The 15824-nt window shown below is 39.6% G+C and overlaps 3 protein-coding genes across 5 annotated transcripts in view; 1 reads left to right on the top strand and 2 right to left on the bottom strand.

Moving 5' to 3' along the window:
- Positions 1–1644, bottom strand: part of pak1 (p21 protein (Cdc42/Rac)-activated kinase 1) — a 53424-nt gene extending 51780 nt beyond the window's left edge. For both annotated transcript variants that reach the window (XM_026339086.1, XM_026339101.1), the window contains exon 1: positions 1511–1644. The gene's annotated coding sequence lies outside the window, so the exon portion shown is untranslated. The remainder of the gene's footprint in view (positions 1–1510) is intronic.
- A 3627-nt stretch (positions 1645–5271) lies between these two features.
- On the top strand, positions 5272–9902 carry aqp11 (aquaporin 11). The gene is made up of 3 exons (XM_026338990.1): positions 5272–6354; positions 7730–7846; positions 8844–9902. The coding sequence occupies exons 1-3, from the start codon at positions 5757–5759 to the stop codon at positions 8942–8944; spliced, it is 816 nt and encodes a 271-aa protein (XP_026194775.1). The 5' UTR covers positions 5272–5756; the 3' UTR covers positions 8945–9902.
- A 260-nt stretch (positions 9903–10162) lies between these two features.
- Positions 10163–14127, bottom strand: clns1a (chloride channel, nucleotide-sensitive, 1A). 2 transcript variants are annotated; one of them, XM_026339010.1, is made up of 8 exons: positions 13683–13801; positions 12871–13007; positions 12595–12753; positions 12393–12503; positions 12152–12157; positions 11652–11825; positions 11362–11428; positions 10163–10576 (listed from the first exon to the last, which is right to left on the bottom strand). In XM_026339010.1, coding segments are annotated over exons 1-8 (774 nt in total). In that variant the 3' UTR covers positions 10163–10575. The 2 variants fall into 2 exon arrangements, with proteins under 2 accessions (XP_026194795.1, XP_026194787.1); XM_026339002.1 differs by lacking the exon at positions 10163–10576 and having other exon boundaries at positions 11358–11428; positions 13683–14127.
- Positions 14128–15824: the final 1697 nt, after the last annotated feature.

Genomic DNA, 15824 nt, shown 5'->3' with positions numbered 1-15824 from the left:
AATGTTAATTCTAGCTTTTGTTAGCTTCAGCCTTTAGCTAAAGAATTAGCATCAGCTACGTTTTATCTATAACAATACAGTTAAACAAATCTATTAAATGATGAAAAGATTTTTTATCTTTACTAAAAAGTTTTAGATTCTTAGTTGTAACTCGTTGGACACAGTATTCGTGACCCAGCCCTTCACGTGAGCTGGTATTTGTTCTAGAGAAGTAAAGAGTTGGTGAAAACTGGTTGGACTCTGGTTCCACTTGGGAAACAAGTTTAAAAAAAAAAAAACATTTTCATCTTCAGTAAATTGAACATTTTATCATGCAGATGATTTAAAAAGTCCTCAGAGATTATAGAGAGACCTCCAGAGCAACAGTGTGTTTAAAACTTATTTTCCTCATTACTGGTTAATTACCACCAACAGTGAATTAGAGCAGACTTTCACTTTCTTCTCTGTGCTTCTCATGGATTTGCTGTTCTTGCAGTAGTTGAAGTATCTGCTACCACTAGTACCACTAGTACTAGTACCACTAGTACCACTACTAGTACCACTAGTACTAGTACCACTAGTACCACTACTAGTACCACTAGTACCACTACTAGTACCACTAGTACTAGTACCACTAGTACTACTACTAGTACCACTAGTACTAGTACCACTAGTACCACTAGTACCACTACTAGTACCACTGGTACTAGTACCACTAGTAGGCCTACATGTGCATTATATAACATGCCTGTATCAAAATATGCATAATGATGTAAGTGCACATTTTTATTGTGTATATACATATACAGATGTTTTTGGTCCAGATTTCACAACAATTTAGCCAAAAATGTGAAGGGGAACATGTGTTATTAACTTGTTGAATGTAGAAGAAATTTAACTTCACATTATAGATTCTGAAAAAAACTTTGTAAAATTAAATTTATCGATTTTTGGCCGCATGAATCAGGAGATCGGTCCCGATATCGAGCATTATCATCATTTACAAGGTGTTAATATGTTTTCTAACAGTTTTAGCAGATTCAGAATATTAAGAGCTTAGAGATCAATCAGTGCGTCTATTCTGGGACTTTCTGATGAATCATGTCAGAGGTATCTGTGAGGTCGATTTTAGTGATGGAAGAGTGCAGGATTCAGTTCAGTTCCTTCATTCATTCATTTTCTCATTCGTTACACGGAGCTATGGTTTCACCAGCTCAAACATGAAACCAGCACACAACCAAGTAAACTGGGAGGAAACCGGCGTAATAAAAAAATAATCACAGCATCCAGCTCCGACTATAATAACCTCAGTGGGGCTGACTTCAAGTCCGCTGTGTGCGGGCTGATGGGCCTGCGTTGGTAAATGGATGTAGATAAATAATGGTGTGAGCCCAGCCTACAGTAACCATTAACCCTTTTCTATTCACAGGCAAACGAGCCTCTAATTCACAACCATGCACCGTGCGTGGCACAGAACGGAGATGAATCTGCTAAATTTGAGGGTAGAAATAAAGTCGAAACGCTCACTCACCACTTGTCTGGTTGCAAAGGTAAATCCCAGAATGTAGCGTGATGATTTCCGACACCGGGACACGCAGTCTCATGTATTCGGTAAACTCTGCTCTCCTGTGGGATCCGCTCCGCTCCGTCGCCCTCCCGGCTGTAAACTTGCCGAACCCAGGCTATTGTTAGCGAGGCGCACAGAAGCCTGCTGCACACAAACACCCGCCCCCGAGCACGCCGCTCCGGGCCTCCCATTGGTCAAGTTTCAGATCTGCCCGTTGCCGATTGGCTGAAGCCCATGCCCAATTAAAGTCCGGGGCGGGTCACGGCTAGCCGGCAGAGCACGAGCTGTGGTGTGTTCAGAGCCGCTAAGGAAAAAAATCCGCTATTCCCCCACGCGTTAGACCCTTGACAAGAGCGTTACGTTCACGTACAACCCAGTAGTTTTATAGTGAAGTAAAAAAAATGTAGGAATTTAAACTTCATTCAGAAAGAGCTCTTTATTTCACACCTGAAACATTTTTAGGACACAGAAAAGAGAAAAATATAACCATAATAATGTATTCTACATATGTTGAACATATATTAAAATATTCACAAATCAATATAATATCCATGTTGTATATGTATAAACATTAAGCTGTACTGTTGTTCACGATGTGTACATCATAAGTGGGACTACAAGTTCCTGCAACCTGATCTCACTGCAGTCCAGTAAAATGATAAAACAGTGTCTAAGGCAGGCAGAAAGACTGAAGCATACATTCATCTATATCTGGAAACCATGCTTGTGTTTGTATTCTACCTAGTATTTTTGCACTAGTGACTAAAACACTGTTTATTATTGTACCATGTCTTCAAAAGCCAAACTGAAGTAGAAAAGCTGACCACGAATGGCGTCGTGCAAAATGTGAAGAATAATCTGCTATACAGGACCTGTGGGTAGGGAAGCATTTATAAAAGAGATTTGTAGTGTGTTTAGCATGGATTCTTCCATACTCCATCAACAATGTAAGGTAAAATCTTTCACACAGATTTATTTAACAAATGTTGAAAACATCAAGTTATGAAAATGTGACATTAAGGATTGTTTCTCTACTGCCCTTCGCACTTTATAAAAACTAGAAAAGGAACAACTGTAATTAAAACTGAAACTTTAACTGGAAAAAAAATAATTTTTAGTTTCCACTCCATACAATTGATCACCAAATTAAACAACAAAAAACAAACGAAAAAACAAAAAAAGATAAACAGATCAATGTCCATCAAGATCAAGTACTAAACAAAGTGAAGAATAAGGAGACAGCTACATCTACTGGTGACAATGAAGAAGTCTGCAGACTCTTCGTCTAAGCTTCTTCCTGCAAGTAGAAGAACACACAAATATACTGTAGGTGAATTATCACTAAACAATAAATGCACTGTAATTCTAATTGGCCTTTTATTTTCTAAGACGTAAGCTGCATAACAGAGTTTAGTACATTTCAGTATTGCCTTTACCAGGTGTAAATAATTTAACCTGTCTCTCTCTCACACACGTATAGACAGACATAGACACGTTACGTCCATGTCCCTCTGTTTTTTTCTCACACACATTTCACATTTTTCTATTATCTGTCTGTTTAAAGTGATCCTCTCAAATTTCCCCTACAACTCTGACAACTTCCTAGTAATACATACAAAAATCAAGCCTAATAGGCATTTGACCTAAAAACAAAAACACACATCTTCTTCTACCATAGAATGGTTTAAATAGTTTTTTATTAAAAAAGAGGTCACATCATGTAAAAATCTGACTTTTATGTCATGACTTTACAGAAATAGAGAAAGTTGTAAAGGTTTTTTTTTTACTTTCTAGCGCTACTGTGTTCTTAAAGTACAGAACTATGCACAATGGTATATATATAAATATATATATATACACCACTGTTTATATATTATATATATATATATATATATATATATAAACAGTGGTGTATATATATATATAAATATATATATATACACCACTGTTTATATATTATATATATATATATATATATATATATATATATATATATATATATATATATATATATATATATATATATATATATATTATATTGCTGAATTATACTTGATGCATTAAGGTGTAAACATAACTAATGTTGGAGATGATTTTAACAAGTTAAAATTACAGTTAATCCACATTAATACTTAATTTATTAGTTGATTTTATTTTGTATGAAGAACCTACATCTGTAAAGTAACTGAAACTACATGTAGTAAAGTAAAAAATACTCTTTTTCTCTGAATGTAGCAGAGTGTATGCAAAATATAATCTAAATAGTCAAGTACAACTACCACAAAGTTGTACTTCAGTACAGTACCACCACTGCTAATAATTGTACTTTAGGTTTTGTGCTGGGATATATGTCAACATGTTAACATGGTGAACACAGTTAATATAAGTAAAACAGCTCATTCTCATTGTTGTGATAACTCAAAGTAAGATCATGGACGTCGCTTTAAGCACCCCTGTGTAGCATGTTGTTTAACATTTGACAAGAATATTCTTAGAGAACGTGCACTTGAAACTACCTGTGTCCTTAATGTGTCCTATGATGATGAGATAATGAAGTCATGTCCTTGTGACCACATGAAGAGCTAAAAAGGGAGGATGCAGAGTTTAACAGGTGAACAGTGTCAGTGTTTGCACTGCACTTGCAAAGAAACTTCAGAGCAGAATGGCTCCTTCCTGCTGTTTTCTCTTATTCACCACATTCATGCAGAAGATTTTGGTATTTTCCTCACTGACCTTAAATCATTCAGGTTTGTACACTTTTCAAACCTATAGCAATATGCAAATGTTTTTTGTTGTTGTGCCCTAAATTTGGCCCAAATATTTATATGACAAACTTACAAATAAATGATGGAACATCTCTGCTCTGAAGTCTCATATGCAACATAATTCTTCATATGTTCTTGTTGCAAATATAATCAGTTTTTTTTTCATACTGTCTCTATGGTTTGGTTTTCTGTAAATCATTATTTGTATCTGTACAAAAACAACCAATCAAATAATTATTAATGTGGCAACTGTAAAGAAGTGAGAAATTTCCCTAAGTAGTTAATTTCCTTATGTGACATTAATGTCTGATCATTTTTATTTGTAGTTACTGCTTTAGTTTGTGTAATCGAAGTAAAATCAATTAAAAGATTCATGGCTGTTACTGTGTTACCACAGCTGACAGAAATCCTGTAAGAAATGCAGTTAATACTGTAAATTAAACAGCTGGATGGTACAGCAGCCTGTAAAAAAAGGATGAGGCTCCAGATACAAGCGGCCAAAATGATTTTCCTCTGCGAAGTGGCTGGGTGCACCTTTTAGGGTGAGGAGTGCAGAGTCGCTGCTCCTCCACATCGAGAGGAGCTGGCTGGGCATCTGTTTTAGATGCTCCTGGGACGCCTCCCTGGGGGGGTGCTCCGGACATGTCCCTACAGGAGGAGGCCCAGAGGAAGACTCGCACGTTGGAGGGACTATGTCCCCGGAAGAGCTGTCTAGGTAGAGGGAATAAAAATAATAATAACGATGATATACTTTTCTGATCCCGACATACATACAAACATATGAGCATCAGCATTAAATGACACAAGTCAAACAGTGTCAGAAATATGTAACCTCCACCTGTGATTAAAGGAAAAGGGGCTATTTTGCCCATCTGCTTTACCTATTCTCTGGATTTAACTGCCCCCCAATCCCCGGATTACATGATGGTCCTAGTGGGTCCAAACGTCCTCTGAGTTACACTGTTATTAAGAACACTGCCCTCCACACACAGGGGTGGAGATTTCTAAACCATGTCCAGCTGATTCAGTTCTGGACACAGACATTGGACTGTGTGGGTGTAAACACTGGGAGTTCATCTTCAGCTGTGAGAGGTTTGGGGGTTGGAAAGAGGAAGAAGAATGAAAGGAGGATAAAAGAAGCACAGGGGGAAGAAGAGGAAGCAGGAGGAAACTAGAGTGCAGCACAAGATCATCAGGAGAGGGTGGAGGAGGGAGGAGGACTGCGGAGCTCAGTCACTTCCGCACCATGTGAGCCTCCAGGACTGAAGCGCTCCCTGCGTCCTTGGGGTAAAACCACAGAAGTCCGGTACCGAGGCTTCCATCGGCTGGAGACTGTGAGATTCAGGGGGAGAGGCCAGATCCAGGGAGGACACGTCACCGGTTCGGTCTCCCAGCGGCTGAAGCCACGGACCATCCCCCACAAAGAGCTGCGTTCAGCCGCCGACATGACTGCGGACCTGACGGTGTCTCTGTCGCTGCTGGCCGGGATTGTCGCGCTGAGCGAGGCGACCCGCAGGCTGCTGAACCGGATCCTCACCGGAACCGGGCTCTCTCTGTATGCGGCGGAGCTCGTGTCCACTTTCCAGCTGTGCTGCTGCACGCACGAGCTGAAGCTGCTGTCTGAAGTGGGCGGGATCGAGCCCCGCGTGGCGCTTACCTTGACGTACCTGGCGGCGGTGGTCCACGGACTCACCTTCAGCGGGGCCATCGGTAACCCCTGCGGTGCGCTCGAGCACGCGTACCGCACGAGGACCTCGGGCTGGTGTGCCCTGCGGCGGATCGCGTGCCAGTTCGCCGCAGCCGCCGCTGCTCGCGCCGCCGTGGCGCTGATTTGGGGCATGGGGCTGTCGGGGCTGCACGTGCGCCATAAGCTGCTCGGTTACCGGTGCATCAGCTCAATTCACGCGCCCCTGCCCAAAGCCGCCACCGTGGAGCTCGCGTGCGCCTTTGCGGTTCAGACCGCGATTACGCACACGCGATCGATGGAGGAGAAATATCGCGTGCACGCGGTAGCCGCGGTCATCACGTCATCAGTTTACGCAGGTATGAAAGTGTTTTAGTTCAGATACTGTGAAGAGGTGAGGGGGTCCAGAAAAATCAGAACAAAGTGACCTGAGGAGGAACTACTGCAGAGTCAGGATGATCTCAGTCTGAACTCAGTCTGAAGTCAGGATGATCTCAGTCTGAACTCAGGATGAACTCAGGATGATCTCAGTCTGAACTCAGGATGATCTCAGTCTGAACTCAGTCTGAAGTCAGGATGATCTCAGTCTGAACTCAGTCTGAAGTCAGGATGATCTCAGTCTGAACTCAGGATGATCTCAGTCTGAAGTCAGGATGATCTCAAGATGAACTCAGGATGATCTCAGGATGAACTCAGGATGATCTCAGTCTGAACTCAGGATGATCTCAGTCTGAAGTCAGGATGATCTCAGTCTGAACTCAGTCTGAAGTCAGGATGATCTCAGTCTGAACTCAGGATGAACTCAGGATGATCTCAGTCTGAACTCAGGATGATCTCAGTCTGAACTCAGGATGATCTCAGTCTGAAGTCAGGATGATCTCAGTCTGAACTCAGGATGATCTCAGGATGAACTCAGTCTGAAGTCAGGATGATCTCAGTCTGAACTCAGGATGATCTCAGGATGAACTCAGTCTGAAGTCAGGATGATCTCAGTCTGAACTCAGTCTGAACTCAGGATGATCTCAGTCTGAACTCAGGATGATCTCAGTCTGAAGTCAGGATGAAGTCAGGATGATCTCAGTCTGAACTCAGGATGAACTCAGGATGATCTCAGTCTGAACTCAGGATGATCTCAGTCTGATCTCAGTTTGAACTCAGGATGATCTCAGTCTGAAGTCAGGATGATCTCAGTCTGAACTCAGGATGATCTCAGGATGAACTCAGTCTGAAGTCAGGATGATCTCAGTCTGAACTCAGTCTGAAGTCAGGATGATCTCAGTCTGAACTCAGGATGAACTCAGTCTGAACTCAGGATGATCTCAGTCTGAAGTCAGGATGATCTCAGTCTGAACTCAGGATGATCTCAGTCTGAACTCAGGATGATCTCAGTCTGAACTCAGGATGAACTCAGGATGATCTCAGTCTGAACTCAGGATGAACTCAGTCTGAACTCAGGATGAACTCAGTCTGATCTTTGTGCATCTTCTATTTGTGGATAAACAACATCTGAGTGAAAAAACAAACTTATTCATACATTCTTCTGAAACTCAGAAACTGATAATCCAATTTAAAAAGTTTAGGAAGTCGGTAGACGAACAAATGAATGTTAAAATTTGCTATAAGAGAAGAACACGTGTACTATTCCTGAGTTCTTTAAAATTTAGCTTTGTGATTTTCTTCTTTTTGTTTAGGTGGGAGCAGTTTTGTCAGTAATAAATGTGTTTGTGTGTCCAGGTGGCCACTTGACAGGAGCAGTGTTCAACCCAGCGCTGGCCTTCTCCACACACTTCCCCTGCAGTGGGAACTCCTTCCTGGAGTACTGCCTGGTGTACTGGCTGGGCCCGCTGCTGGGTAAGATGAACACTGGTATCAGGGTTTCTACTGTGGGTCTGTGAAGGTCTTGGGAAGCAGAGACTTTTTTTGTTTTAGCTCTGGGTGAGATTAGTCTCACCACTCTGTTATCATTTTCTGAAGCAGCCTTTTAGTAGAGGAAGTAAATTATTTTATTAAAATCACAAAATAATCCCCACAAAGCACTTTACACCATAAAGTCAAGGATGTACAGAATCATATGGACGTTTTCAGTAGTAAGCATTTTAAGGATGTTATATTAGATATTATATTATAAGATATTATACAAGATATTATAGGATGTCTACAGTAAGTTCTGCTTTGGTCTGATCACTTGGTCCAATCTGTACTAAAAACACCAAATAATAGCAAATCCATACTTTGATTAAACAAATAACAGATTAAACAGCATCAAACAACTGAGTCTGTGCAGAACAGACATGATGTAAGTTAGTATAAAATATAACACTACATCATTTTTATATTTGTCAGTCAGTTTCTGGTACTTAGCTGGTCGGTCGCGTTTAAATGAGACAAATCTGATAACTGTTCAACTTTCACAACTCATTCTTCTTTAAGTATGGAAATGTCTTTTTATCATAGAACTGAGGTTAATCTAGATCCATGTTATAGGTGGAGTAGTTCATATACTTTATATATAAACTACTTTTTATGCATATCTATTTATGCACTTCAATAATGTTTTATGTACTTGAATATTTCTATTTTGTGTAACATCTACTCCACTTATTCAGGAGGTCACAGTGATTTTGATGTTTTCCAGAGTTACACTGAATATTGATTCCATTTTAGTTGAGTTTGAAGACACTAAGTCTTCAAACTCAACTAACTCAGACTCACTCTGCTTCACCCAAAATATATTTTCCTCATTCTTTCCCATTTGAATAATACTGTGTTTTACATCTAATATTTCAGACTCTAAAGCCTGTTATGAACCTTCTCTAAATATTAAAATCTGTCCTCTTCTTCTCTTCAGGTATGATAAGCTCTGTGCTGCTGTTCGATAAACTCGTCCCTCTGCTGTCGAGGAAATCACTGGTTCAGCATCAGCGCCCAGAGATGAAGAAGAGGACATGAATGTCTCCTGGCATAGTTTCAAACCCGGAGCACTTGTGGAGATGTTGTTTGTGACAGACTGTTAAGCTGCCGCCGACCTCAGTCATCACAAGTTCCAATAAGAACAACGCTGATTTGAATTATGCCTGAGAGACAGAGGACTTTTTAAGGGACCATGATCTCGTTTGTAGAGAACACAACAGTAGTTTAAACGTTTCTTTTCCCTGGAAACATCATTCGCCTTATTTTGACTTTAACAGCATCATGGTCGTGATTATTTCATTCACATCTGTCAGATTCAAAACTTAGAAACTTTGTGTTAGTGGTGATTCTCAGTCTGGGTCATGGTGCTGCTGGATTCAGTAAGAGCACAAATATCATTCCACATGTCACACTAAACAATCCTCTTAAACAATCCACGTCCTCAACCCCTGTCAAACACCTGGGACTCTCCCTCAGTGAGTCTGACTCTTCAAGCCCAGATATCCTAAATTGCACTTGAGGGATAACTGTGACCTGTGTGACCGAGAATCTCCACTGACATTCAAAGATCAATAGCAAACAAATGATGAGGATGTTTTGTATCCACAACAACAAAACAGATGCACAAATGCAAAAGCACAAACAGGAGAGACAAAAGGCAACAAGGAAAGGAGGACATTTACAGATAAAACAAAGAGACTTTCACCAAACTGAACCTTTTGGACAGGAAAAGAAAATCTTGAAGAACCTGGAAGTTCAGTTGCAACCAGTAGAAAACAGCACCTTGTATTTTATTTATATAACTAAAAGAATTTTGCATGGTTTGCATGTAAGTACATACAACTTGAAATAATACTGAGGATTCATTTTGTGTAATTTCACTAATGAATCAACTAATCGATAATGGAAAGTTGAGAATGTGTTTAAACACATTTTAGGACTTTAACAGTCTTTGAATTCTCTTTAAAAACTGAAAAGATTAAATAAGATTACAAGACCTCTTTTCTCCTAAACTGTTTCCACATAAACATAAATAAGACCATAAAAAAACACACAAAAGCTAATTATGATCAGTCATTGAACCATTTCCACTGACTCACTGTTGAACTGGCTGAGAAGCTTCAGATCAGTCTCTTTTTTAAAATCACTATTCTCACCTTTTATTCTGATTATATCTCTGTAGGTTCGTTAATGACACTTCCGTCTTGTATTAAAAAATAAATGTAGTGGAGCTTGAATTGTAGTCAGCAAAGAAACTTGTACAAAAACTATGCATTTATTGACAATTTGATACAAAGACGTCGACACTCCTCAGCAGGAAAATTAGATTTTACATTTGTATTAAGGTACAAAACAAAGTGTTTTTACAGCAATAGGATCTGGGCTCTCGGGCTGCATCTCAATAGTGTGCAGTAGCCAACTTGTCTGTATCACAGAAGTGCAGAACTGTCCATTTTGTTCATATGAAACTGACAAATCAGTAAGAGCAGAAAAATTAACAACACTACGCGATATGTGCAATTAAACACACAAACAGAAACATTAGTGAGATCAGGTTTAGGAAAAGCTTTGATGATTAGAACAAGAGAGTAAGAATAACAGCTGAGAGCGTTAAAGAAGTGCTGCCGTCCTCCTCACCCATCACACGGTGGCTGTTGAGGTGACGTCCATCTACAGAAAGAGTGAGACATGACAACCTGCCAACTCCTGGTGATTTAAACTTATTTACACATTTGATAAAGTTCATGACTTCGACACTTTTAGAAAAAGGATAATTGATTTTGAGTTTAACTGCGTTTAAATTTGATCTGCATCAGGTTTTAGACAAGCAGGAGGATTTTCTGAAAGCTGTTAATTAGAGCGCGACCAAAGTCGTTCTTTAGAGAGCAAGAAGGTCGATGTAAACTTCAAATGAAATACAATATATTTATATTTTTTATATTTAATAATCATAAAGGAGACAAATGTGCTGAACCAAGAAAAGAGAGAGTTTCAGAAACAAAGATGACCTACACTTCCTATTGTCCTTTAACGCCTCACAAGACCTGCTCTGATGAATGCTAAGTGCTGAACTAGAGAGGAAATATTTATATAATTAAATATATAATTAAAGTACAGGAGACCCCAGAACCTGGATGTCTGCCATTTTGACAGTCTGTTCGTTTAACAATATTGTGTGTAATTGTGTACAGTGTCTCAGTTCCACCCTTGGTCACAGAGAGGAGTTGAAGAGACATGAGATCCTGCAGCACAAACACTAACTGTATTTTCAGATCTGCTCTCTTCAAGTGCTAACCCACACTGGTGCACCTGAAAAGCTTTCCGCTTTCAGATGTTGTAATTTACAGCCACACGTACACGTGAAATGCTCCCAGTGTAGGGGAGCAGGGGTGAGGCAGGGGGGTCGGACTGTGACAGCAGTTTGATTGTTCGGATGTTTGATGATGGAGACTCACCAGTGCTCGACGTCTGCATCTTCAAACTGACCAGCCTCCATCGCAGCTGTATCCACCTCCATACCATCTGTCAACGAAAACAAAAAACTCAGTGCTCCCATTTGAATTATCCATGAATATTTTAGCCTCTGTAACTAAACTACCAGCTACTCCTTAAACATCACAGCACATCCTCACTCATTTCAAAGGCATCACAAATTAAATCTTATAAAAAACGACAAAGAACCACTAAGAAAACTTATGGGACACTATTTATATACATCCAGCTGCTTTTTGTGTTTGACTCAAACCTTCAAATTCCGCTTTGCTTTCTTCAGTTCGAACCCCGGCCATGTGGTACTGCTGAGAAACCGACTGGGCAAGCATGCCCTCCAGCCTCTCCAGCGTGGCCTGGCCCTCCTGAGTGAGCGCCGACAGGCCTTCGTCACAGGTGTAGAAGGTCGGGACGTCGGCGTGACCGTGCTCTGGAAGGTGGAAGAGAAAAATGTGTTCCGGTGATTTTATTGGTATTGAACAGTTGGTAAAACCTTACTGGAAACCTATTTAACATTTATCTCATTGAAAACTTAATTTTATTAAGCTTTTGGTTTATTCTATAAAAATATCAGGCTCCTTTCAAACTAATTGGTAAAAATTTACTAATTGGAAACGTTTTACTTTCATTTTCAGAACAATTACAGCTTTTTTCTTTATGTTCATAAGTATCTGACAGATTGTGCCAACTTTCCATAAATTATTCTGATGGTGTTAAGTTGTGTAAACGTGTCGCGATGAATGTTGAACGCCTTACCTGCCTCTGCATCCGAAGAGTCCAGACAACCAGAGAGAAAAGAACAAACAGATACAAGAAAATGGATGAGTGAACATTTTACGTTCTAATAAAAAGACATAAAGACAAACAGTTTCCAAAGAAGAGAAAAACTAACTCTATTATAGTGAAAATGTTCCTACTACTACAACAAACAACAAACACTGGAGTTGTGTCTCAATACTTCAGTACATGAGTTTTTCAGTGTACGTGTTTGTCCTACCAGCCTCCTCCACATCGTACTCCTCTCCTTCAAAGTTGTTCTCTGAGTCTTCGTCCTCTGGGTCGGGGTGCAGCGCCTGGCACTCGCACATCGCTGAAAACATGGACTCCACTGCAAAAAACAAAAAGTCTTTTCAAGTAAACAATCAGCGCCTGTGAGATACGTTAGGAAATTGATGTACTGTATCAGTGTGGTCACTCACAAGCTCCCTTATCACTGGGCACAAATCGAATCTCTGTGATCACTCCTTCATCACCATCATCACCCCCGCCGCTGCTGCCGTCGTCGTCTTCATCGCCTTCATCATCATCAGCTGCTGCTGCTGCTTCTGTTTTCTCTGTCATTTCTGCCTCATTCTCATCTAGGACAAATGCAGGTGGAAACAAACAGTTTCCAAAGAAGAGTTTACAAGAAACTGATTTCACCTGAACAACGACGTCACATCAAAGTTAATACAGTTGATACACAGTTCTCTCACCACTGAGTTTTCCATTGACCATGACGTAGAGGTGTTCCTGTGGGTAAGCACTGACGTCTCTGGAGATGGCGTGTAGGCCAATGGCGGGATACTCTAAAGAGAAACCCATCCCAGAGCCATCGAACCACGACAGACGTCTGAAAAAGAAACAAACAGCTGATAGTTTTTTTCGCTGCAGGGAAATAAGAAATATTATTATATATATTATTCTATCAAAACAATTTAAATACAAATAATATTTAAATATCAAAATATGAATGTTTATTTTCCTGTAAATTACCTAATTACAAATAACTGACTAATTGTTTCAGCTATACTGTACCAGACTATCTCTCCAGTTCTTGTCTATATTTATTTAAAAAATGTAACATAATTATTCTCATTTCATGTTCTCTTAGCATTTTGGCAATAAATGGTTATAAAAGAAGAACATGCCACATTTTGAAATGTCTTGTTTTGTTTGACCAAATCTACAAAAAAAACTAAATATTCAGTTTATTGTAGTTTATTTTAGCAAATGAAAAAATATATATCTTAAAAAGAATGAAAAGTTGTAAAAAGCAAAGTTCTCGTTTGAATCTTTAGATTTATTTTCCAACAACTCAATTTCAAGCTCTTATTTTGAAAAAAGGCTGCTCCGGAAGTGTTTCGCCTGACATGACCTAGCGCTGTTTTAGAGCTGTTTTATCTGTTCTTACACCGTTTGTGGGAATAATTTAACATCTATGCCGATAAAACCACAGGTGAAACACACACCTGGACGTGACTCAGGTGGTTTAAAGACAAAAACGAGCGCCACGTGCAAAACTTACGTTTCAGCCACGTACAGCGTGCCGCAGCCCAGCCTCTGGCCGTCCATCACCGCCGTGGTCTCGGGCTGCTCGTGTCGCACGCCGTCGGTGGGAGGACGGAGGTTCTTTAGTAAAACCATCGTCAAAGTCTGTGGACCCGCAGGAGATAAAGAAATACTCCGGCGTCAAAGTGAAGCTGCACTCGCTGGATTCAGCGCTGAGCCCGGACAACTTCTTATTAAATAAGTATGGTTGTTCGACAGCTGGAGGCGGTTAAAGTGCGAACCGGAAGGGCTGCTTCTTCCCCGGTCATTAATAAACAACCCAAACTGCCCAGAGAATCGATAAATGCGGCGCAAAGTCACCAAACACTCAAGTTAGCGAAGTGTTGATGGAGCGAACCGCTGCGCAGCGTCCGACTGTCAAAGACGAAATATCGCGGCAAGATGAGTCGCTGTTTCCGCACGTAGACCACGTGGCCTCCACGAACAGCGTCCTTACGTCTGAATGTGCGTAACATCCACGTCCCCATAGGAACAGCTCTCAGAAACGTCTGTGCCTCATTTTTAAGACGCTCCTCTCTCATTTGGACCTTTTACTTCGATTCGGACGCGTGTTTTGCTGCAATCTGCTGTAAGAAGTGACGCTGAGTTCTGTCCAATACGTCCATTCAATAAGAATAATCTGTGCTTAGTGCCCTCCCGTGGTCACACTGTGTAACTACCACTGAATATTTAGGACTTTTATTGTGAAAGGTTCCATTTAGTTTATTAACTTTAATCGTGGGTGTGAATTTCCAGAAGCATTTATGTTTTAAATATAAATATAAAATAATAATATCGACGATTTTGATTCAGTAAATCGATGAAAATGACTGCCATTTTCATAGGGTCGTTGCCATATGAACCCAATAAGGCCCAAAGAATACAGTCCATTCTGTGTCAATACAATTGTTTTTATCTCCCTCATTAATGTTGATGTCAGCTGAACCTAAAAGATTCTGTCAATACGTCCGAGCGATGACAGAAATAATGAAACTAAACTAAAATAATAAAACGTTTTGTTCTCATGGAATAAAATAATTTAACCAATTTTAGGTTGATTTCAAAACATTTATAATTTCATTATTTTTACCTTGTTAGTTTTCCGGTATCCTTTTAATTTGAAAGCTGGTCCCGGAAGTATCAATGCTGTGTAACTTCGTCTGACTTTACAAACTTGTTGTTCAACTGTAGTTACGGACTGTGGCCACTAGATGGCACAACATTCACGTGAGTGTAATATTATTACTGTAAAATTAGAAACAGGTTTAAAGCTGTTTCTTAGTTCTGATATAATATTTTTTATTAATTTACCTTTATGAAACTTCTATTTTTACTCCACTACAATAAAGAAATAGTGCACTTTTATTACACAACACAATTATTTCACAGCTGTTACTTTCGTCATCAATACACACATATTAGCTTTTGTTATATTGACACTGCCCAATAGTCAGTATAATTGCAACTGAATAGATTATTTGATTTACAAAAAATACAATGATAATAATTTTTGATAATTGTTTCAGGTAATTTTTCATAAAATAAATTCTAAACATTTCATGTTTACACCCTCTCCTGTAAATCTGCCACTTTTCTCCACCTGCCACAGTAAAAGGCTGCTTAAGTAGTGCCCAGGTAATAATAATTGAACAAAACAATATAGTTAAACAATCAAAGGTAGTTTGTTCTTTCATAAGTTGTGTAGGATTCACTAGGTTTATATGTGATTTCACTTGTGATGTTTCAAACCTTCAAATCCTCTTCTCCCCAATAACTTTTTAGAATTAAGGCTCAGACACAGTATATTTTTGAGGAGATGCCTTGGATGTTGGTTTTAATAACTTAGAAAACATTTATGTTACAGTGATACTACAGTAACAGTACAACAGAGAAAATGGAAGGAGCCATGTTCACACCCAGCTGGTCCTGTTTGAATCCAGGTCACAAAAAAAACAACAGATTCTGTCACAGCAGTGAACACGGATGAATTTGGGCTGCTGAACAAAACACACTTTAATCTCCTCTTACTGCTAAAACAGGTTGGGTGGTTAATTTAGCCTTAAACAGTCAGCAGAGGGTTTAATTTTTAATTAGACTTTATAAAAATACTTTTTTTGTC

Source organism: Anabas testudineus, chromosome 13 (genome assembly GCF_900324465.2).
Source record: "Anabas testudineus chromosome 13, fAnaTes1.2, whole genome shotgun sequence".
Lineage (NCBI taxonomy): Eukaryota > Metazoa > Chordata > Actinopteri > Anabantiformes > Anabantidae > Anabas > Anabas testudineus.
This window is presented reverse-complemented; position numbering and strand designations above follow the sequence as displayed.